Below are 26,253 nucleotides of genomic sequence, written 5' to 3'. Positions count from 1 at the left end.
CAAAGCATCTTTTGCTCAGAATTGCTCGTTCCTTAAGTCCCAAAAAAGAGGCTATACACAAAGTACATTTAAATTAAGTGCTGCCACCCTTACTGTCCACTTGCAACAAATAAATGCCTTGAGCTTGGTCAAGCCACTGAGTACCTGGCATGGACTTAGTGATCTGAAGCTTGACAAGAGGATTAAATGATTCAGAAAAAGCCTAGATTCCCTCTTCCTCTGGTGGAAGGATAACCTTAGCCTCTTTTTTGTGGGTGTGGAATGTCCTCAGGTACAAGAACTGGTTGCCAGCTGCTGTTAATAAAGTTGCTTTGCCTTGAAGCAATGAGAAGGTTCTTCTTTTTACGGTTACCCTGAGGTCCTTAATTAAAAATGCCTTTTTTTTCACCTTCTATGCTAAAATGGCCCAAATCTTGCTTTCTAGTCTTACGGGATTAAAAAATATATATTGCAAGGGGACAAAGGCGATGCAAACTCTTTTTTGGTAATTAATGTTTGGAATTAGCTGTTTTCTAGAAGAAGCAACAAACTGCTTGGGGATAAGTGAAAATACTGGGCAATTATTAACAAGAGTGAATTAATCATAGAACTCTTCCCCCTTCCTGATCCAACCCCTCACTTTCACCCTACGGAACTTTGGAATTGGCTGTCCCTCTGAGCAGCTCTGAGATTTAAGAATCTAAACAGCTTGGGCGTCTCAGTCAATTCTTCTATTACAGTGCTTCTCAAAGTGTGGTCCTAGGACCAGAAGCATCAATCAACCTCTGCATCAGCTGGGACCTGGTTGGTGTTGTTCAGTTGCCAAGTTGTGGTGACCCCATGGATTGCAGCATGCCATGCTTCCCTGTCCCTCACCACCTCCTGGAGTCTGCCCAAGTTCATGTCCACTGCATCAGTGATGACAATGTAAATTATCATACCTGACCAAAAACCTGCCCAATCACAAACTCTGTGGGTGAGGCCCAGCAACAAGAGTTTTAACAAGCCTTCTAAGCAATTCTTGAGGCTTCCCAGGTGGCTCAGTGGTAAAGAATCTGCCTGTGAATGCAGGAGACACAGGAGATGTGGGTTTGTTTCCTGGGTCAGGAAAATCCCCTGGAGGAGGAAATGGCAACCCATCCCAGTACTCTTGCCTGGAGAATCCCATGGATAGAGGAGCCTGGTGGGCTACAGTCTATAGGACTACAAAGAACTGGATAAGACTGAGCATGTATGCATGCTAAGCAATTCATACAGACTCTAAATGTCGAGAATCATTGCTCTATTAGAGCTGGGTGTTTTCAAATCAATTGTCTATTTATTTCAATAGTTAAATTGGCCATCAATGGGGAAGGAAACGTTTCCAAAGGTAACTGAAAACAGAAATGAATCTATACTTAGGATAAAAATATTAGACTTCCAGCAGTGATTATCAACCCTAGATTAATAATGGAATGGCTGAAGAGCCTTAAAATATGCAAGGATCTTACTCCAAGCCAACTGAAACAGAATGGAGGATAGAGAGGTAGTGATGATATTTAAAAAATGCACAAGTTAGTGGAAAGCACAGGGAAGGCTGAGAATCACTGATAGAATATAACTACAGTAGTCAGACCCTTACTAGAAGTAGGACAGCCTAAGAACTAGAAAATAGGGTGATGTGGATGTTTCTAGCAAAAATATATATACATTTTTATAGACTCATGTCATATTAATTAAGCACTAACTGGCATGTGGGACTTGGGAAAATAACATTACATTTTATTGGCTCACATGCTTCTTAAACCTCATAGGTTTAAGTTCCTCTTTCTAGTAGAGAAAATTCACCAATAAATATAATTTGAGAGAAGTATCTGGGTTTTGACCCTACAGGCTGATTCTAAAATAATTTTCAAAATAATATATGTTGGAGCATAAAGCCCCCACAATCCTACATGGACTATGGGGACACATTCTCTCCACACTTCTAGATGGTTCTACTAATACCAATTCCATTTCTGACCTAGAAAAATGGGACTTGAGTTTGAGAATGGATTAGAAGCACTGAATGACTTAAAAACAGAAGATTACCATAAAAAGGCATCAAAACCAAGTCAGTTTTAGTTATGTATTATTTTATTGCTCTATACACACACTATTTTATAATGAACATTTAGAACAAGGCCATAAATTAATAATTTAAATTTATATTTATTTTACAGCACTCTGCAATGACTAATCTTCTTTTACATATTAATTCACTAGATTTTCACAAAAAATGCCTTATGAGGTCATCAGGACAGATACTATTATTGTGGCTATTTTAGTTTTACTTATGAGAAGAGAAACTCAATTAAGTGAATTATCCAAGGCCAACCTGGTGCAAAGAACTGACACATTTGAAAAGACCCTGATGCTGGGAAAGATTGAAGGCAGGAGGAGAAGGGGACGATAGAGGATGAGATGGTTGGATGGCATCACCGACTCGATGGACATGAGTTTAAGTAAGCTCCCGGAGTTGGTGATGGACAGGGAGGCTTGGTGTGCTGCAGTCCATGGGGTTGCAAAGAGTCAGACACGACTGAGCGACTGAATTGAACTGAACTGAACTGAAGAGCTATCCTGACAATCTTAACAAGTAGCAACTTTAACTTTGATATTTTGATGTCTGATATTAGTAACTTTATGCATGTAAGTTTCAAACCTCAAAATATGGTTATTTTTATTTCCAGAAGAGTTCAGTTCAGTCGCTCAGTCGCTCAGTCATGTCTGACTCCTTGTGACCCCATGAACCGCAGCACACCAGGCCTCCCTGTCCATCACCCTCCCAGAGTTTACCCAAACCCATGTCCATTGAGTCAGTGATGCCATCCAACCATCTCATCTTCTGTCGTCCCCTTCTCCTCCTGCTCTCAATCTTTCCCAGCATCAGGGTCTTTTCAAATGAGTCAGCTCTTTGCATCAGGTGGCCAAAGTATTGGAGTTTCATCTTCAACATCAGTCCTTCCAATGAACACCCAGGACTGATCTCCTTTAGGACGGACTGGTTGGATCTCCTTGCAGCCCAAGGGACTCTCAAGAGTCTTCTTCAATACCACAATTCAAAAGCAGAAGAGTATAAATGGCCAAATGGATTAAAACAGATAAAAGAGGGAAACCCAATAAAATATCCAATCAGAAAAAATAAAAACATAGTTTAGCATAAATACTTGGAAAGACTAACTTCTTTTTTACTTTTCTAGAGTTAGTAAAACTTATTTTCGAATTCTTAACAGATCCATAAAACATATAAAAGATAAACTATAAGACATAGCTCTAATTTTATACTTAGGCTATATAACTGCTACAAAACATGTCTAGGATAACTAAGTACTATTTTGCTTCTTAGAATATTAGCAAATCATTAAATAAGTTTGATCTCCTCGGGGCAGAAAATTTGTTTCTTGATATTTTTTTTATATTTTTATTATGATGTTAAACTATAGAATTGTATTCTGCTTTATTTTAAAACAGTATGCCTCTTTCAAATCTAAAACCAGATACTTTAAAAAATGGTTAGCAAATTTAAAAATGTAGATGTTTATATATTAATGTCAGGTAAAAATGCAGGGAGACATATGGAAAATACTTTTTAAAATATTTAACCTGATTAGTCTGTCTTTCATAGTTTGTGTCTATTAAAACTAATTATGATTTAATATTCAAGCATTTTATACTACCGAAGTATTAAGAAACCCCAAATGGGGGTTTATTACAATACACAAACTACCTACTTCATAAAGGATAATGTTTCACTATTAGAAAACATTAAGCTATGTACTATTCTTAATTAAGCCCCCATTTCTGTTAAAGTAAAGTAATTTGCAATTTAATTATTATAATACAAGCTAAAATGTAACTAATGACATAGTATACATTTGTGTTGGATAATTAGAGTAGTCAGTAAATAAAGCTTTACAAAGCAGGAAATAAAAACAGGTGAGGGAGTTGTGGCTCCTTCATGGCCTTGCTTGGGCTTCCCTGATGGCTCAGACAGTGAAGAAGCTGCCTGCGATGCAGGAGACCTGGGTTCAATCCCTGGATTGGGAAGCTCCCCTGGAGAAGGGAATGGCAGTCCATTCCAGTATTCTTGCCTGGAAAATTCCATGGACAGAGGAGCCTGGCAGGCTATAGTCCATGGGGTCACGAAGAGTTGGACACGACTGAGTGACTAACACGTGTGGCCTTGCTTAGTAATGAGAACTGGAGTAGAGATCAGTCACTTGGCAGCATGTTTCCCTGACGTGTGCAATAAAAGCACATGCTGTAGACAGATCTGCTAACCTAATATAACCACCAGGTGAGTGTCTGTTCAGGGAAATGACAAAGAGAAACAACTGATGGAACAGTATAAACTAAAACTCACTCACAGGAAAGACAGAATAATCACTAGGAATACCCAGACTATATGCTCTGTGATATAAATGAGTAATGGGAATATTAAACATACTTTTTAAAAGTAAAAACACTCTTTAGAAAACTTCAAATGACTACATTTATTCTATTTAGGCTTAAATTATAACTAGAAATATGGAAATGGTGAAACATTTGATTTTACAAACCACAGAAGTGATTTTTCTTCTTTAGGTTGGGAAAAAAAAATGCATAGAGCCTCTTACTAGTAGTACTAACAAGATCAGACATCAGATTTTGACATTTTCACAGTAGCGAAATTGAGTTCTACCAAAATCTAATCTGTGAAAAAGGCAATGTTTTCCTTTTACCAGAGGTGTTACATAAGTACACATTTTCCTTCTACTACTGTACTAGTGAAACAAGCATGTTATTCTAATCAGGTACTGTGTGTAACACCCAGGTGTTTGTACAATCAAATTACCACTTACTATTAATTCATAATTTCAATTCACTTACAACTTCATATAGCAACTCTTGAATTAGGAATTTATTATAGATGTACCAGAAGAGATAATTAAAAACATTTTTTGTGTGTGTGAACAGATTTTTTGGGACAGACTTTCTCATGTAGGATATGCGTAAATTATTTAGATTCTCTGCTATTCTCAGTTTGCACAAATACTGAAATCTAATTTGGTTTATTGGTGTTTTGGCTCCAAATACATAAACCTCCCAAATTCAAAATACTGCTTGCTTTAAGTTCAAACTGATAAAACCTGCACACTAGAGGAATGTGAACAGATAATACCAGTAAATTCACATTTCTGTTAACCTATAGGTGCTGGCAAAGAGTAGCCTCCATAACTATTTTCAAAACTGACATGGAAGAGCAGAATTATGTTACAGACAGCATATTGTGGCTCTCCCATCATAATCATTGCCAAGAGGTTCAAAGCCAGTCAATAGTGAATAAGGGGCTGTTCTAAACAGCATTCTTGAACACTTTTTTTTCCTCTTAGCATCCTTCCATTGATACTTCCTAAGTTTAAGAAGGTAATTAAGAAAATATTATTTTGCCAGATATATTTTTCCCCACCTCTTTCGAAACTTCAGTAGTGACAGGTTTCAAAAAACTAGAAAATAAGCTCCAAACCTGCTGTCCCTTGTCCTCTGGCCCATACTGTGAAAATACAGAGATTCAGAGAAAACAGCAGATATGCACTGGGTGACATCAATAACACGTCCGAAATGTAATTATTGCAGATTAATATCAAATGCTGGTTTGGTTCCCTAGAGAGAAAATTCTTCAAGACGATAAATCAAGCTGATTGGGCAAAGGGTAGGATGAATTTCAGTGGGTCGGTATTACTATTAATTTTGCCAAGGCTTATTGTGTAAATTGTGTTCTTGCCTGGAGAATCCCAGGGACAGGGGAGCCTGATGGGCTGCCGTCTATGGGGTCGCACAGAGTCGGACATGACTGAAGCGACTTAGCAGCAGCATTGTGTAAATTTGGGTAAGTCACTGCTATTTAGTAAATGAGATTGAGAGTGGATAAAATAATAAAAAATTCATACAGGTTGCCAGGAAGAAGTTAAGAGTGTTCCTGTCAGTTGTAAAATGGTTACCTAATTTCCTCTAGTTCAACATGAAAACATCATAGAATACACAAATGAAATGGCACATTATTTCTGACCCAAAATAATTTTCCTGTAATACTTAAAAATCAAATAAAAGTTCTAAAGTACAGTACTGTAAAATAATGTACAATACTGTAAATTTGAAATAAGGTCTGATAAAAAAAAGGTAAAGCCCCAGTTAATGAATTTTCAGGAGATATAAAGATAACAAAGGATTCAGTACTGAATAGTTTTTAGAAATATTTCTTTTATGTGTTGAAAAAATATCTCCACTGTACACAAAGGATAGATTTAACTAAGGAAAAAATCCTCTCGGCTGTAAAAATAAACACTATGTTAAATATGTTTTAAAAGAATCTAATTTCTTATGAGTATTTCAAGAGAGGGTAGAACTAATTAAATGATATCAGCACCTTATAATAACTGACTTAACTTTTGCAAAGATGTAGACCCACACCTCAATTAGTTTTAAGAGTCTTTATCTAATTCCATTATCTTCCACAAAGCAATAAGAACTACCTCTATAGCATCCTGGGCTTCCCAACAGCTCAACGGGTAAAGAATCTTCCTGTAACGTGGGAGACACAAGAGATGCAGGTTCAGTCTCTGGGTCAGGAAGAGGTCCTGGAGAAGGAAAGGGCAACCCACTCCAGTATTCTTGCCTAGGAAATCCCATGGACAGAGGAGCCTGGTGGGATACAGTCCATGGAGTCACAAAGAGTCAGACACAACTGGAGCAACTTAGTATGCATGTACACACTTAGAACCAGGTCTCTTGGGAACCAGTTAAGTCAGTGGGTTATTATGCCCATATCATTCCTCTCAGAGGGTGGGGAAAATATGTGTTAAATGTGCACGAGGTTTTCATAACTAGATCTTATTTCAAGCATTAGAGAAGTTTCTAGGTCTGAATACTATCTGTATACTATCTGAATACAAAGTCTGAGGATATGGGCAGTATTATAGGTGATCCACATGAGCCAAATAAAAAGCTCACAGATCTCTAATACCATGCTGCTCAAGCCAAGCATATATACCCACTTCCACCTTAAGACACTGGAACATGTGCCATGATCCCCAAGCTAACAGAGAAAGCCGGAGGAACCCAAAGGGAAGAATGAATCCTGAGATATCACGTTATACAACAGAAAGCAACTTCAACTTAACATGGCCCAGGGTGTGAACTCTGCCCGTCTCATCACCTCAACACCTTGGCCTCTGCCCCAAACACACGCACGCACACATACAGAGACACACACACATAAAATTATAGATAGGTACAGGGTGATTTCAAGGTATAGATATAACATATAGACAAAGCGTGACATTTAACTGATACATTAGCCAATTAATTTCATGATTTTCCATGATTAATTGGAAGGAATTAATGTCACTAAAGGAAGGAATGTCACTAGAATAAATAATTAAGGAAAAATGTGCATTAATCTTGCCAAGTCGCCCTGTGCATCCTCTTGGCTTTTCTAACATAAGAAAGCCATTTAACTTTTGCCTATGAATCCATGCATCTGAGTACTCTGGCTCTACCATTTACACACGGCATGATGTTAGGCAAATAACTGTCTCTGTGACTCAAGTTCCTGATTAATGAAATGGATATAACAGTAGTACTGACTTTATTGGGTTGCTGTTAGGATTAAATGTGGTAAAGTGTCTACACAAAACTTCATATTTTATGATGACCAAACAGCTGTCATTATCATCATCACAAAGAGACACGTGCAATTACTTACTTATAGGAAAGAAGGAGTTAGAAGGAAGCTTAAGATAAAACTATTAACAAAATGCTCAGGCTATCATGAAAATTCAAACTATTAATACTTCCTGGGAGAATACGAAAAATTTGGTTAGCCCAAGTTTTTCTTGGGGCCCCATTCCTATGAACTTGGCATGCCAGGGTTCTCCACCCACATGGGATGAGGAGGATGGATTGATCTGGGTCAGTGGAGCAGTTCCCTTCCCTCCTTATAACTGTGGGTGAGCAGCCTCAGATGCACCCAGTCTCAGTTACACTTAGTTCGTTGCGTGGTTGTTCCACATGTTGTATCTGCTGATCTACATCTTGTATTATGCTGATTGATCTACATGTTATATCTTGGCAATGTCTCTGACCAGCAGCTTAATTGATGGAAGTGATCTAGGAACTGGCTTCTTTTGAGAGTGAAAAGCTTTGATGATAAAGGGATGTTTTTGGAATTTATGGCGAGACAGTATCATTGACGCAATGTCACCATGAAATAGTGAAAACCTTGAATCCTGTCTCATGCGGATGACTCTCTTGAGGTCATTTGATCTCACGATGGGAACCCATGGAACACTGAAAAACACTAATAACTTCCAACACAAGGACATATGTCAAGACTCCCAATGGTGTCAGTCATCAATACCATTCAAGTAAATATCCATCTGGTGTCTGTTTGTTAGACCACAATCTTGACTATTTCAACTTAAAACACATTGAAAATGAAGAGTTTTACCTTTTTATATTCAGCAATGCCCAAGGTATTCCAGAGGGTGTTTGAAATGCAGGTAGCAATTTTACCCCAAGTTCCACTGCTTTCTTTCGAAATATCTGAAAAGTTAAACAGTTAAGTAAGCTACTGTTGTAAGAAAAACAAAATGTGCTACTCTCCTATCCCACATTGAGTACATTTCTAACTAACATTTAAAAAAAAAAAGTGTTTCTGAAATTAATGGAATTACCCAGGAAAGTAAGAATGGTCCAGGGGCCACTGTGCTGTAGAGTATTTATTACCAATGCTGGTTGCACACTAGACTCATGTGAGGAGACCTGAATAATACTGACGTCTTGGTAGTGCTCCTGATGTTCTGATTTCTACGGCGTGGGGGCTCCCAGATCAGAACTTCTTAAAGCACCACCTGTGATGTCAAGTGATTCCAATGTGCATGCCCAGGGGAGAACTGCTGCTGCCGGTTAAGTCTTGGCCTGAAAATCACAAGTTCTGGTCCTGTTCTGGTTTCACTTATTTACTAGGGTACAGAGAAGGGGGAAGTTGTAAAAAGATATATTATCTTACAAGTAATCTGTAAGTCCTCTTATCCCTCTGCAGTTTTAACTTCCTCTTATGGTTAAGTGCAGGTGATACGGAAAAGACAAAGTTAAAATAGGTACAAATTCTGCCTAGAATTTAGTAAAGAAGGCAATGTATGAACACAGATATCTGACACACAGATAAAATGAGAGCCTGACATAAAGTCATCTAAGAGTTCCGATGAGTTCAGCAAGGCTGCACGGCATTTAGATGAGGATTGTATGCAGCATGTAATGGGGGGTTCATAATTCCAGAGGCAGGCTGAGAAGGAGATGGAGCACTGTGAAGGCATCAGTGTTAAGCGCTGATGCAGGCAAGTGCGGGGCTGCAGAAGAAATGGACCAGGTCAGCTTCCCTGTCCAAAGCAAGAGGGAATACTGGTAAATGAGGTCTGGTATGCACAGCATGGGCCCAAATCACAAAGGGTCATAAATATAAGGCTAAGAATCTTACTCCATTAAAATGGAAAAATATTGAAAGTTTCGAGCAGCCAGTTCACTTGATCAGAACTGTGCTTTAGGAAGATTAAACGACATCCAGTCACAGTTTTAGATCCAAAGAAAAGCACCAATTTATTCACTGAAGGAAGGACCGCTATAGCGTTCCCTGCTCGAGCTGTGGCCACTAGCGGATGCCTTGTCCCTTCTCCTTGCCACGCTGTATGACTGAGTGTGGTGGGCTGGGAACTTACTATTTCTTCCTGTCTCTTCCTCAAACAAGAGAGATGTGAGAAAAGCTACGGGAACCCTGAAAAGCATGGACAATGAGCAAAGTCCTCTTCCAGCCTGAGAAGGGGTTCATTAAAGCCATGGTCAAAGAAGCCTCTTGTGGCTTCTCCAGAGGCAAGGGTTCCAGTCCTTGGAACTCCTGCTGCAAGACCTAAGCCCCCCACAGAGAAGTCTAGGCACTGGGGCTTCTGGACTGAGAAGAATCCAGTGATACCAATATTGATGCTGCTTCTGAAACCCTACTCTTTTGGAAACTAACTCCTACTCTGTAATGAAAGTTGAGAAAATAATGAGTTTTAATGTAAGAATTTGGCTGACAGTCAATCTAGATAAACTAGCATTCCTGGAATACAAATGAGGACAAAGACATTTGTGGTATATAAGGCACTAAAGAAATAGAGATATCATTTTCCCCATAAAATATTATTATAACTCTTTGAAGTAGACAATTTACTGTTTTAACAGCTGATAGTGAATGGAAGAAGAGAAAGAAAATAAGCCAAAAGGTATATTCTTTCTTTCCAGTCTCTTAGTCTAGAGAATTCCAAGTTCTCTTCTGCTGTAAGGAATTATCCAATCACTGCCCAGCCATCTGCCAACTTTCTAGTTTCCACCCAACTTTTAAAACTGTTAATTAATTAACTCCTTTACAAGAAACTTACATAAGACTGGAAGTCAGACTTGTAATTAAAACACCATCATGGATATTATAGCCATATGGCTCGGGAGTTGAGGGCTCAGGCTTTGAAAACACAATGCCTGCGTTGGAATCTCAGTTCTCCTTCAAATTGGGTAATCTTGGGCAAACTGCTTAATCTACCTATGCCCAAACTTCCTCCTCTATAAAATGGGGATGGCCATGTCCAAGGCCAACTTCCCTAGTTCCATCACTGACACTACTGTTCAGCCAGTCCCTGGGGCATGAGAGAGCACACATTCTGACTTTCATCATCCTTCGGTTATTAAACATCAACATCGAAGTTCCCAGAAACATCTCATCTATGGCTCATTCCCTTTCCGTGATGTGAACACAGTCCATATCTTCATTACCAGGGGCATGGCAGCAAAGAAGGTCTTCCTACCTAGGCTCCCGTTCTCCAGGATTTCCCTTCCTATCGACATTAGCCTCTATCTATTTTACCATGTTTTTCTTTTTATCATGTGATTTTCTTATTCAAGAAACCATCATGATTCCCTCTGTTGTGTAAAACGTCAAGTCAAAAACTAACATACTGGCTAATCTACTGACCTCTATGAATCCGACCATCTATTATCTTCCGTTTTTACAAAGGCCATCCTGGCTCCAGCTTGAGTCTTCAGGGTCTCAAGTACTCATTCAAGTTCAGTCTACCTTAGTATCTTTAAAAAAAATTTTTTTTTCCTTCAGATCTAGTGAGATATAATTGACATACAACGTTGTGTTAAGTTTATTAACACGATTATTTGATACATGTAGATATTGTGAAACGATTCCATAATGAGGTCAGTTACTCTCATCCTCTTGCGTAACTATCTTCCCTATGCATGTATCATGCCAGTTTAATATATTTATTTACACGGTTTTCTCATCCTAAAACACGCAGTGCTGTCTCCAGTTGGCTAATCCAAACTCACCCATTCTCCAGGCCAAGGTATTTATTAACACCTTCAGTGAACTACTTGACAATTGGCATCACCCAGTGCAGCATTTGATTACAGAAGCCAAGATCCAGATCTCTGTTTTCCTGTGTTACTCTCTTATATCCTCAAGTACTTTTCTTCTTCAAAAGTAGAGAAAAAAAATCTCCGTTTCTCCTTCACTACCTATTATACATATCCAACCCAAATTTGCTCACTTTGTATTAAATTTATTGATATCGCCACAGTATTCCTATGAGTAGTAGGTGGGAAGACATTTATAATCTTAGCTAATATACAGGAAGGAAACAGCAACCTTCCCCATTCCAAGGTTTTTGACTTTGCTGTTTTCCCTGGCAGTGATGCCCGTTTCCTAGCTCTTTGCATACCTGTTTCATCCTTAACTTCAGGAATCTGCTTGAAAGTCCCCTTTTAAGAGAAGTCTTTCTTAAAAACCCCACATAAAGCTGGCCATCCTCATCATTTATCATATCACCTTATTTCCATCCCACTATCACACTCTAATTATCTTATCTGCTTGCTGGTTGGTTGACTGACAACCCCACTAGATGTAAACATCATGAGGGCAGGACTTTTGTCTTGTTCCTCTTTGCTGTACGTATACACCTAGTATCCAGCAAAGTGGCTGGTCCTCAATGAATGTTCATTTAATAAAGGAAAGAATCAATCAAATATTAAATATATCTGGAGCACTCTAATGAGAAACCACTAATATTCTAGTGTCTGCAAAGTGTCTGTCCTATTCCATGAATTTCTATCATCTTCAATGTCTGCAAGTAATTATACCAAGTACTCTGCAGTCTCTATGTTGGGCACAATTACAAAATAGTTTTTGGATGAAAACATTAATTAACCTATTGATACTTTAAATGAAATCATATGTGAGCCTAAATTAATTCCAATTCTTAACGTTTGATTTGTTACCTCCTCTTGAGACATGAAGTGGTTAGTTACTTGGAGGAGGAATCCAGATTCTCAAAGAGAATATCTTTCTACCCAAAATGGTGACTAATAAAATTCCAATTTAGCTTACAAAGTTAATACTGTTAAAAGAATGAAGGAGCAATGTCACAAATCATCGTAAACAGCAGTTTGTTTTTTTTTTTAATTTTATTTTTAAACTTCATATAATTGTATTAGTTTTGCCAAATATCAAAATGAATCCACCACAGGTATACATGTGTTCCCCATCCTGAACCCTCCTCCCTCCTCCCTCCCCATACCATCCCTCTGGGTGGTCCCAGTGCACCAGCCCCAAGCATCCAGTATCGTGCATCGAACCTGGACTGGCATCTCGTTTCATACATGATATTTTACATGTTTCAATGCCATTCTCCCAAATCTTCCCACCCTCTCCCTCTCCCACAGAGTCCATAAGACTATTCTATACATCAGTGTCTCTTTTGCTGTAAACGGCAGTTTTAACTAGCACATTTTAGTTAATGTGCTCAAGAGTAAAGACCACAGAAAGCACACTAAATGGTACTTCAGTGTCTCTTCCCAGGGGGCAGGCATGATGGAGGGTGTGCTGGACCCAGGCCAGCACTAGGTCCAGGACGGGTTTTACTATGGTTCAGTAGAAGGCCTGGGCCTGCCACTTAACCATTTTCATCTCAGTTTCCCGAAATTGGAGAGCGGGGCTGGTAACTTCTAGTTTTGACTTATTCCTGAAAAAACTAGCATCAGAAGTCACAAAGCTAGTATTAAAATGAGACTGGCAAAAAAGCAAAACTATCATAATTTTTTAATAAAGATAGAAAGTATTAATGTGCCACCCAATTCTTAGTCTGTCTTGGTTTGTTGGTACTTACATTGGGTAGGGTGGATTTTATAAAGTTAAGAGGCAAAGATGAAAAATGACAGGTAATAAAATGTAATCTGTGCTGATAATAAAAGACATACTCTTTTTAAAAAAAAATGACCATTAAAACTAAATATGGCCTTGGGTAACTTTCAGCAATCAGCTTGAAACAGGCAGATATCTAATGACCCAAAAGGAATCTTCAAAAAGATTCTGCATTATAGAAACTCTGGTTACATTCACATCAAAAAAATTCAAAACTAATAAAATTTACTAGAAGGGTGGTAAAATATTATGAAATAGCTTCTGAAATAATCTTTCAAGCATGTAACTAACAAATAGATTTAAATAAAAACATTTATGGTCTAAAGTTAAGAATTTCAAAATAACTACATCCAAATTGTATATTTTCATTATACTTAAATAACATCATCACAGTCTTATTGCTAGAAAACTTCAGATTTCAGAATCTATCAAATAAAAACATTTATCTTTTTACTTTACCCTTACAGATAGGATTAGACAGGCTGTAAACAAGATGTATGGCTTTCTTTGCCTTTCTAGTTTGCAGATCCCTGAAGAACTGCACAAGGATATTTACACACCAGAGCAAATAAGGAAAGAAGAAATGAATAACAACAGACAGCTCTAGAAAGAACCAGTTTCAGTTCAGACATGCTTCGATTTGAAATGTACAATTAATATAAAAGCCTTTCTTTAAACGCTCCTGCTGAAAACTTCACTGTTAAAAGATCAAACACTAATTCCCCATTAGTACAAGCAGAGTTTACCTATTACTCATTTTTGCTACATAAAGCTTTCAGCACAAGATGCCGCTGATCTCATAAATATCTTTGGCTTAAAATAACTGAAATAACCCACATATCATTAGCTGAGTTGATTAACACATATAATATGGGCCAAATTTAATCACTCAACCAATAAGCTACTGTATTGAGCTACTCTGGCTTTTCAATTTAGAGTGGAACATGGAAAGGTTTAAATATTTGAATAAAGGTATAAAAATAGTTAATCCAGGAGAAATTTAGAGCTAAAAGGGACATCAAAGGTCATCTAGTTACATAATCTTGGCTTACAGATGAGGAAACTGAGGTTCAGAGAGGCCCCATTCCCCTAATTAAATGCTCCAAAGTGGGATGGTTTGGTGAGAACTGCAGCCAAGTGAATGCCAGTTTCATGCCATCCCAGATACATGTAATTCTTCTGATCTGGGGGGATCGCCCCTGTGAGTCCCTTATGTGTAAGTGTGTACACATCTTTCATTGCCTCTTTCTAATCTTTGCATTCTCTCTACAATTAAGCAAAACACTAAACTGAAGTTTTTCTAAATTAAACAAATTATTTGTTGTATTTGTCAAACTGTACTTTGAACTTCATTTTTAAAATTTATAAATTTAATTAGATTAAAATTGTTATCAACTGTTCTTTCTTCCCTGTGATTCAGTACAATTCAATTTTTAGCCTGTAGGCCATTAGATGAAGAAAGTATTCTTTACTTCTTCATTCTTCTGAACAATTAAAGCACTAACATCTTCCCAACTTGTTTACTGAAAATAACAAGGATATGCATACTAACCTACCAGTAATCACAGGTTATAATAAAGAAGAACCACAGGTTTTAACAGGTTATAATCACGGGTTAAAACAAAAAAGAATAACTCTATCTTAGACTTGACTTTCTAAAGCACAAAGTTTGAGTGAAAAGAAAAATTTTCTGATAAATTAAAAAAAATCTAGCCATAGAATGCTCTTACTGAACAGGCATTTTAGACTTGCAAGTGAAAGTCGCTTAGTCATGTCCGACTCTCTGCGACTGTACAGTCCATGGAATTCTCCAGGCCAGAATACTGGAGTGGGTAGCCGTTCCCTTCTCCAGGGGATCTTCCCAACCTAGGGATAGAGCGCAGGTCTCCCACATTGCAGGTGGATTCTTTACCAGCTGAGTCAGCTTTTAAAAGATCATTATCCTTATGAAATAATTAACAGCTAGTGAAACTTTTAAGTTTGCTTTTATACTATCCCCTTGTCAAAATGAAATAAATGTTAATAAATGAATTAACAAAATTGCATCCTGATACTGATTTTTTCCTGAAGGTTCAATCTCATTCTTTAGCATGGAAGATTTTACAAAGTTGAGAGAGCAAGATGAAAAATGGGGAGAAATATTGGGAAGAACTTCAGGGTATTGTTCAAGGTAGACATCACTAGCATCCATGTTGGCAGAAACCAATGCCACCTTACTCATAGAAGTAGTCCTGTATTTTTCTTGAGCATAAGCCACAGTCAAGGTGGCCTGGTAGCAGACACACTAAACAGGGCCTGAGTTCTAGCTCAGGGCTTACTACTTACCTGTTCTGTCACAGTAACGATGCGTCATTTCAATTCTCTAGTTTTTTTTTTTTTTTTTCCTTGTAAAATGCGGGCACTAGATAAGACACTTTCTAAGGTACTTTTCTGCTCCACAGGAAGTGGGTTTAAGACTTAAGAAGAACTTACTACATGCTTCTCAGTGTGGTAAGGGCGATAAAGGAGATACACAAGAAAAAATAAGATCCCTGATTCCAAGAAACTTATATCCAGAAAGGCAAGTCAGTTATATAAAACTAGATAAACATAAAATATACACCAGAAAACAACCGTATGAACCAACATAGAAGTAGAGAATAAACTCAGTGATGAGAGACTTCACTTTCACTTTTCACTTTCATGCATTGGAGAAGGAAATGGCAACCCACTCCAGTGTTCTCGCCTGGAGAATCCCGGGGACGGCAGAGCCTGGTGGGCTGCCGTTTATGGGGTCGCACAGAGTCGGACACGACTGAAGCGACTTAGCAGCAGCAGCAGCAGCAGCAGGGGAATAAAAAAGAGAGACTGAGTTAGGTCATGGGGGAGAGTAAGACTGAAGATGGCACTTCTGTGGGTGCAGATGCGTATTCATTTGGGGGTTGGTATGTACATATTTGTGCACACTCTGGGTTAATATCGTGGAGGACGGGAGACACAGCAGAAGGGGAGAGGAAGGAGCCTGACTAGAGACGAAGATTAACAGGGTCTAGAACATGATAAGACAGAAACAGATGAAAGAAGGCAGGCTAATGACCTTAACTGTCAGGGACAGAAGTTAAGGCGCTGGTTAAAAGAGCACATCAGTTGGGTCAAGAAAGTCCCAACACTTCTGGTCTTGGTTCCTCCCATTTACAAGTGGAAGGACTTCTCAGTCATCAGGGTTCTGAGAGACGTGGCAGGGAGAAAGGCGGTGGTTCTCCCTGGGAGCTTTTCTTAGTTGTAAGGGCAAAGATACATTAAGTGACAACATTAAGAAACATTACAATGTCTGTCTGAAGGAAAGACCTTGAGAAGTAATTAGGGTCCTTTTAAAATAATGTTTTCTCAAGAAGAAAGTATACATGTGTTGTAGAGATAAATGTAGCAGGGACTGGGAAAGAGGAAAATAGAGTGATAATCAAAAGGTATATGTTCTAACATACATTCACTATGAAAGTTAAAAATGCACAGTAAAGGAGAAGAAAATCAATGGCTAGATAGTTCTCACACTTAGAATTATTGTGAGGTGTACAACAGATTGTGTTATCTAGATGTTCTAACTCCTAAAGCACTGGCCCAGGAACTGTTATAAATAACAGTATAACAGTCTGAGCCATTACACAGGGCTTAAAGATAGATTTCTGAGCTGATCTTTCCAACTCAATTTAAGTTTAAAATATGGGCAAGTTGCCAACAAAATGTTTTGAAAATACACAGTTTATTGTGTATTTAATATTATTTAATATTAGGTAAGCATGTCAAATAGTTTCTGGACTATTTGCATCAAGAAGGAAATTATGAAAACATGAACCCTATTCTGGTTATTATTTCTAAAAGAATTTGTGTGAACCATCACACAGAGGTTGTTAACATGTGATATCATAGTGTTAAAAGAGGAACTGCTTGGTTTACTATTATGTTTATAGGTAAACCTCACAAATCACTTGAAATATACAGAATCCAGGCTTAGAAACCTTTGCTTCAAAGAAAGAAAAGAGAAAGAAAATGAGAGCCTCATCCAAGTAAATACATTGTGATTTCCTGGCATTTTTGAGTTATGAGGCATTCTCTGCTAGTGAGTTTCTCCAGATACTGAATCTTACTTCTAAGAGTATTGAAATATTCATAGTTTAACCTTTTTGTCTCAGTTTTATAAACATGTTTATCTGCTCTTTTGATTTAGTGCAATTACACAAATCCTGTCTTGATGACTCAGCATCAGCATCACATGAGTTGGGGCTAGAAGATCTAATTCTTGGTCATCAGCTGACTGAGTTGTATGATCTTGAGCAGCAGTCCTTAACCTTTTTGGCACCAGGGACTGGTTTCATGGAAGAAAATTTTTCCACAGACTGGGGGAGGGGAGAGGAGGAGGGTGGTTTCAGCATAATTCAAGCCACATTACGTTTATCATGCACTTTATTTCTATTATTATTACATCAGCTCCACTTCAAATCATCAGGCATTAGATCCCAGAGGTTGGGGACCCCTGATTTCGAGAACTCACTTAACCCCCTCTCTGCCTTAGTTTCTAAGTATGTGAGTAAGGGATCATTCTTGCAAATCACAAGATGATTAAATATGATTAAATGCATAAGTGCTTTTTAAAGGGCATAATAGTTAACCATTATCATTGTTCTTTGCTATAAGACACTGGTTCCTTCAGGAAAATGGAAGCATATTAGACTTTTTGTCCACATACTAAATGGTCCAAAAAACTGCTGAGCTTTTATGTCTGCTTTCTATAACACTACTGTTTCTTTTGTTATTAGATATCCATTAATTACAATGAAGACTTCTCACTACAACAGCCTGCAACAGTAACTGTCTGCTTTCCCCTAAGTTGCAGACTAATTTTTGTAAACAGCTGTCTGTAGTAGGGCTTAAGGATAAGTCAAACATCTCTTCTTATGGTGTGGGGTGTGAATTTCAGGAAACATGCCCTCTTTGTCAGATGACTACATTTGAACTACTAACTCTACTGGTATGAAAAAGAATTAATTAGTATATTATTTAGGAGTAATAGTTTGCAAGTTTACAAAGTAAACTAAACACCCATATCTCCATAGATTTTGTTTTGCTTTTTGTTTAAAAAAAAGTGCAAAATGGAAGCCACTCCTTTTTCATTTTATCTAAGCAAATGTAAACCTATCTGGTTGTGCATCTATTCCCATTAATCGGGCGTTTTTTGATTTCTGCATGACCTGCCTTTATTTATTATACATGGATACCTCCACAGTACCTATGGGCACAGAGTTCATAATTTCATGTCAGTTGATTGATGAACATTTTAAGTTATCAAAAGGTACAAAATTTGGAAGCAGTGCTATTTTTGTCTTATGCTTGTGTCCCTCTAAGCAAGGTGATTAATTTCTTTTAACCTCAGTTTCCTTGTCTACAAAATAGAGACATATACAGTTGCATTCTAGAACTCAAGAGAATTTTTTTCCTATTCTTTTTCCCATGCCAAAACTAAAAATTTTAATTTTCTTATTATGCAATAAAACTATTCTCACTATTGAAAAATCATAAAATTAGACAAACAAAAAATAGAGCCCCATTAATCCTATCTGCAAAGAGTTGGACACGACTTAGTGACTGAATAAACACATTCCTATCCACCCAAACACAATTATTCTTAACATCTTAACTATCTCTCTTCTAAATGGAATTGATTGCATTTCTTTTGAGAAATGGCATCTTTCCATATACACTATTTTGTAATGTTTTAAATTCATCCTCAGCAACTAAATCAACATTAAATACATCATTCAACATCAGAGGTCAGCAAACATTTTCTGTAGAGTGTCAGATAGCATTTCAGGCAGGCACATATCTCATGTCGTGATTTTTAAAAATAATCTTTTAAAATGTAAAACCATTGTTAACTCTGGTAGTACAAATCAAGTCTCAGACTGAATTTGTGCTGTAGGTTGTTGACTTTTGTTTTATATCAGTGGATAGATCTCTGTATACAGGTGTATGGATATGTCAGAACTTAGATACAAGTCCCATATCATCTGACACTTAGGTTTCCACTGTCTAGATGTTGCCAACAGTAGTGAATAAACATCCCTGTACATACGTATCTGTATGCATGATTATTTCCTCAGGTTAAATATTTGAATGTGGAATTTCTGGTCAGAGGGCATTTGCTCCTTCACTTACTCATTAACTCTAGCTGTAGGGTCAAAGCAGCCATAGACAAAGTGTAAGTGAATGAGCATGTCTATAGTTTGCCAATCCCTGGATTATACTAACTTGATTGAAAGCATCAAGCATTAAACATTTTTCATTTAAATGAGATTTAAAAATATATTCATATATCCTACTTCAGGACAACACTACTGTTTTTAATAGATCAGTGTTATATTCTTATAGTACCATAAATAATTCAATGAAATGTCTTGTATTAACAATAATCAGACCAGAATACAAAATGTCACATAACTCAATACTTTTCTTATTAGAAGACTTTTGAAAATATCAACTGAAATAATTCAGGAGGCATTTCCTCTTTAAAATATGAGCATAAATAATAACACTACAAAACATAATTCATCTTGTGAACTGTGGTCACTCTTGTACTATGTGAATGTTTTTTAAAATAATTACACACATAGACACACACACAGATACACACTTCAACACAGCTTAAACTTCCTAAATTATGAGCATTCAAAAAGGAACCTGTACTATAATTTTGACCTTTTAGAGATGTCAAGTCATTTATTCAACAAATATTTATTAAACGCCTATGAACTACATGTCAAGTTTCACAAGGTACTTGGAATACAAAACTAAACTTTGCTGTGGTCAGTGACTCAAACACTCGTTTTTGAAGAGTGATAGTCGAAAAATATTCAGAGGAGTATTTTCTGATATACAGGGAAGGCTAAAGTAATAACTTCTATTTCTTCTTCAAAAAAAATGAAGACATATTTTTAAAGGTATTAATGGCAGAGGCTGTGCTTCAAGAATGTCAAGCAGAGCAGAAGGCTATGGTCCTGCCTTAGCACATCCTCCACCTGTCTTTAGAGGAAAAACATTAGCCGAAGAATAAGCTTTACCAGAGAATTATGAAAATGCAAAAAGAAAGGAAAACAGTCAAAGGAGGCCAAATAAGAATAGTGTAGTCATTAAGCATAGTCAAGGACTTTTAGTATCTTCACAAAGGCTAATAATATTCCAAGCCATATCCTGTGAGTTGTCTTGTAAAGATACTGAAACCCCCAACAGGTGGAGGAGGTTAAGTACACGATGTCCAGACTGTGGCCATGACAGAAGATGCCACCATTACGAGAACTGGCCTCAAAGATAAGGAAACAAACTGACATTGGAACTGAAGATTAACTAAAAACAATCAAGATGACACTGGTCAAACCAGCATCTGCATGACCAATTTTTCAAGATCACTGTTAGAGCTGACTGTACTGTTTCTACATGTAGCCCCTCCCCCCTCCATCTATAAGAGCGCTTGCCCATGATTTTTTGTTTTGTTGGTGGTGGGTTGAGGCAAGGCAGTTGGCTTTTGGGTAGGAGTCTGCCCTCCTCCCCAGTTGCTGGCATCCAAAATAAACTTTCCTTTCCAAATAAAAAAGAAAACGAAGACAAGTACAATACTGTTGTATTACTTCACAAAGTAATCAGACAAATCCTTGCCATTAGTCTGACCATGCAAAATTGGCAAAGGTATCAGATATATGGAAAAACTACAAAACTGTAGAGAAAGCTACCATTTAGGTGTTTTTGAAGATCTCAAATGCAGCTTTAGACCAAACTGAACACATACATTTGTGTGTGTGTGTGACTAGTCAACAACTTGAAGGTTATCATTTAGATGGGAATCACCTACAGGAGTTAAGAATTGACCTATTAGATCTGTAAAAAGAACTAGCTCCAATAGAAAACACTGAAATAGTCTTCTGTAGAGACTCATGGCGGAGAAGGCAATGGCACCCCACTCCAGTACTCCTGCCTGAAAAATCCCATGGGTGGAGGAGCCTGGTAGGCTGCAGTCCATGGGGTCGCTGGGAGTCGGACACGACTGAGTAACTTCACTTTCACTTTTCACTTTCATGCATTGGAGAAGGAAATGGCAACCCACTCCAGTGTTCTTGCCTGGAGAATCCCAGGGATGGGGGAGCCTGGTGGGCTGCCATCTATGGGATCGCACAGAGTCGGACATGACTGAAGTGACTTAGCAGTAGCACTAGCAGAGACTCATAGACAGGGAAAGACTATATATCATTTATATGTGGAATGTTATAAAGCTGAACTCAGAGCAACAGAGGAAGCGGTCAGGTGGGATGATGGGAAAGTGGAAAAATGTTGATCAAAGGGCATATAAGATGAGTAAGTTCTGGAGGTCTAGCGTATGGTATGGTGATTATGGTTAACAACAGAATATTATTAATATATACTTGAAACAGGCTAAGAGAGTAGATCTTAAATATTCTCACCACAAAAAAGAAATGATAATTATGTGATGGAATGCAGGTGTTAACTAACCCTACTGTAGTAATCATTTTGCAATATATAAATGATCAAATCAACACTTTGTACATCTTAAATTTACACAATGTTATATGTCAGTTATATCTCAAAGAAGGTGGAAAACAAGTGAGACTTAAAGTTCTGAGAAAGCACAGTGGAGAAAACACGGCAGTCAAAAGATAAAAGAGGAATAAAGCAGTGCAGTTGAAGGGCCACGCAGTAGACCCACAGAATCAAGATGCAAAGGAAACGGAGTCAAGTTCATTTAACATTAAACAAAAGCAACCCACAAGAGTCAGACATGACTTAGTGACTAAACAACAACAAACAACAACACAGTGGGTTGAAACTTGACGTGAGAACAGTAGTAGTTCAGTTGCTAAGTCGTGTCCGACTCCTGCAACCCCACGGACCGTAGGCTACCAAGCTCCTCTGTCCATGGTATTCTCCAGGTAAGAATACTGGAGTGGTTTGCCATTTCCTGCTCCAGGGGATCTTCCTAATCCAGGGATCGAACTCAGGTCTTCTGCACTGCAGGCAGATTCTTCACCAACTGAGCTATGAGAGAAACCCAACATGAGAATAGATACATGTGTATGTGTGGCTGAGTTTCTTCACTGTTCACCTCAAGTTATCACAACATTGTTAACTGGCTACACCACAACACAAAATAAAAAGTTCAAAAGAAAAGCCAAAAAAACCAAAAATACTTGACATCTATGTCAAAAATTTCATCTGTAACAAAACAGTAAGAGTGGGACATTCTTGAGTCACTTATAAGGCAGTACTGTTGAAGACAAAAGACTGAGAATCCTAGGAAAAAACAAATGTCTCTTTTCAGTTCAGTTCAGTTGCTCAGTCGTGTCCAACTCTTTGCAACTCCATGAATCGCAGCACGCCAGGCCTCCCTGTCCATCACCAACTCCCGGAGTTCACTCAGACTCCCGTCCATGGAGTCAGTGATGCCATCCAGCCATCTCATCCTCTGTTGTCTCCTTTTCCTCCTGCCCCCATCCCTCCCAGCATCAGAGTCTTTTCCAATGAGTCAATCCTTTGCATGAGGTGGCCAAAGTACTGGAGTTTCAGCTTTAGCATAATTCCTTCCAAAGAAATCCCAGGACTGATATCCTTCAGAATGGACTGGTTGGATCTCCTCACAGTCCAAGGGACTCTCAAGAGTCTTCTCCAACACCACAGTTCAAAAGCATCAATTCTTTGGCGCTCAGCTTTCTTCACAGTCCAACTCTTACATCCATACATGTCCACAGGAAAAACCATAGCCTTGACTAGATGGACCTTTGTTGGCAAAGTAATGTCTCTGCTTTTCAATATGCTATCTAGGTTGGTCATAACTTTCCTTCCAAGGAGCAAGGTCTTTTAATTTCATGGCTGCAGTCACCATCTGCAGTGATTTTGGAGCCCCCCAAAATAAAGTCTGACACTGTTTTCACTGTTTCCCCATCTATTTCCCATGAAGTGATGGGACCAGATGCCATGATCTTCGTTTTCTGAATGCTGAGCTTTAAGCCAACTTTTTCACTCTCCTCTTTCATTTTCATCAAGAGGCTTTGTAGTTCCTCTTCACTTTCCTGCCATAAGGGTGGTGTATTCTGCATATCTGAGGTGATTGATATTTCTCCCGGCAATCTTGATTCCAGCTTGTGCTTCTTCCAGCCCAGCGTTTCTCATGATGTACTCTGCATATAAGTTAAATAAGCAGGGTGACAATATACAGCCTTGACGTACTCCTTTTCCTGTTTGGAACCAGTCTGTTGTTCCATGTCCAGTTCTAACTGTTGCTTCCTGACTGATCTGCATATAGGTTTCTCAAGAGGCAGGTCAGGTGGGCTGATATGCCCATCTCTTTCAGAATTTTCCACAGTTTATTGTGATCCACACAGTCAAAGGCTTTGGCATAGTCAATAAAGCAGAAGTAGATGTTTTTCTGGAACTCTCTTGCTTTTTTGATGATCCAGCGGATGTTGGCAATTTGATCTCTGGTTCCTCTGCCTTTTCTAAAACTAGTTTGAACATCTGGAAGTTCACGGTTCACATATTGCTGAAGCCTGGCTTGGAGAATTTTGAGCACCACTTTACTAGCATGTGAGATGAGTGCAATTGTGCGGTAGTTTGAACATTCTTTGGCATTGCCTTTCTTTGGGATTCGAATGAAAACTGACCTTTTCCAGTTCTGTGGCCACTGCTGAGTTTTCCAAATTTGCTGGCATATTGAGTGCAACACTTTCACAGTATCATCATTCAGGATTTGAAATAGCTCAATTGGAATTCCATCACCTCCACTAGCTTTGTTCATAGTGATGCTTTCTAAGGCCCACTTGACTTCACATTCCAGGATGTCTGACTCTAGGTGACTCTTTTAAAGGGTTAGAAAACAGAAACTATTTCTTTTTTAGAGATAGACGAAGAAAAACAAAAATTCTGGCCAGGTCCAAAGATCTTGGACTTTGAGGAAATAAGCTTTCAAAAGGCTCTTAAAAAATCTTCATTATAAATTAGAGTAATGATAGAAATTAGTGTCACATATTCCACGGGGATTATGACAGGGTTCTTCTGTTTGCTTTATTCAACTAGAGTTGTCCCTAATATAAATGAAAACCCAAATAGCTTATGGTTCCTTTGATACGACGTTTGTCAGATTTCAGGAAAAAAGCTTTATTATAATTCTTTATCTTTACCAATTCTTTATCTACCAAATTAGGACACGGTTTCCTTACCAGTGCTGAAGGCCAAATTTGGATGTCTATTTTCTTAGTTGATTTTTTTTAAAAAGAGGAATCCTGTTAATTGCAAGGGGTCAGAGGTTCTCAAACCAGCAGCATTAGCATCACCTGGGAAAGGCAAATTAGCAGCCCTGCATTGAGATCTACAGAATCAGAAACTCTGATAGTGGGGCCCACAAATCTGCATTTTAATAAGGTTTCCTGGGAAATCTGATACATAGCACAGTTTAAGAAGCACTGACCTAGGTGAACTCAGGTAATTCAATAAGAATGGGAAATAAATTGATTGGAACGAATAATAAAAATATTTATTGCCATGGGTATGATGTACACTGTTTCTGTAGTGAACTAAGCAAAAAAATCTTTAATAATCTTCAAGTTTAGCAAATAGAAGAGGTATTAGGCCATGTGATGCTGAATCTGCAGTTTAACAGTCAACTCTCCATTTGCTGCTTGCCTGATATTTAAGAGCAAATGGGACAGCCAATTCCTAAACGAATAGCAGTCATCGCGGCATAATTTCAGTCTTATGTGCTTGCCACTGTGGTTTAGGAGCTTATTTTACTGTTAAGTCATGTCTCTAAGTCACTTAATAGCATTAGAATGGAAAGATATGGTCAAATTTATGAGGCCAAGAATGAACCTCCTGTGAGTACTTTACACCACATTGAGAATCTAATTATTGGTTAACAACACAGCATTTATTAGTTTTCTCTCTCTTCATACAGACTCTGAGGCAAATCAGCACACAATAGTATTGTTTTAAAGAGCCATTTATATGTAAAATAGCTCTTGTATCTGTTTTTGGTAGTTCATAGGTTAAAAAAAATCCCCCTTTTAGGGTAAGACTGGTCATACAAGGTCAAACACGTTAGAAAACAATAAAACAACTATTTTCAACCATGAGAGCTATGCCAATACCGTAGATTTGAAATCACATAATTGAAAAGTGTTTGTAAAATAAGGCACAGTATATGAACAACGGGAAGAAGATTTACGTTCAGCTTTCTTAAGATATATTTTGGGCTTTTTTTCATTAAGGTTCTTAATAAGGAAATCAACAAGAAAGAAATGGAAACTAGTGGAACATATGTAAATATTTCTTGATGTCTAGATTCCTTAGAAAACCTGCAAAAGTTAAATATATAAATATTTTTAGGTTTCCTAAGGCCTTTCCAAAGGCTAGGCTTTACTTATCAACGATTGGTTAGAATGTAGAATTGGGGTGGAGGGATCAAACATACTGGGTTTGTGCTGGTTGAATAATTTCTTACATTTAAAACAATCACGATAAACATTTTTCACTAAAAAATACAAATACAGTTAAATAAAATAATCACACAGCTAATTATGATCATGGACCCCATGCATCTCAGTAGATCGCAAATCAGGTGTTTTAAGGCTACTCCTTTTCCTCATGAGTTGTTTTATTTCCTCCCCCCTTTTTTTCTTTTTTGCCTTCTTCCTCCTTTCCTAGATATCTTCCTCTTTTATAGCTCTTGCAATAATATATACTTACACTGTGAATCGATAACATTTCATGATAAAAAGAACATAAAGAGATTTCACCCCAACTACCTCTAACATGCTAACTGTAAGCAAATATGCAGACATAAATTATAAAATCTGAACAATGTGCTTTGTTTATATTTCTGTCCTGTAAGAAGTCATTTAAGTAGGATGAGAACCTCTGAGAAAACACATTTAGTAAGAACTCTC

At 37.9% G+C, this 26,253-nt stretch overlaps 1 protein-coding gene across 1 annotated transcript in view; it reads right to left on the bottom strand.

Annotated features, from left to right (window-relative positions):
• Positions 1 to 26,253, bottom strand: part of MAN1A1 (mannosidase alpha class 1A member 1) — a 173,205-nt gene that overhangs the window by 64,413 nt on the left and 82,539 nt on the right. The window contains exon 6 of the mRNA XM_070376354.1: positions 8,489 to 8,583. Within this exon, the coding sequence (XP_070232455.1) occupies positions 8,489 to 8,583 (95 nt within the window). The remainder of the gene's footprint in view (positions 1 to 8,488; positions 8,584 to 26,253) is intronic.

Source organism: Bos mutus, chromosome 9, assembly GCF_027580195.1.
Source record: "Bos mutus isolate GX-2022 chromosome 9, NWIPB_WYAK_1.1, whole genome shotgun sequence".
NCBI classification, from domain to species: Eukaryota; Metazoa; Chordata; class Mammalia; order Artiodactyla; family Bovidae; genus Bos; species Bos mutus.
Note: the sequence above shows the minus strand (reverse complement) of the source record. Positions and strands in the feature narration are given on the sequence as shown.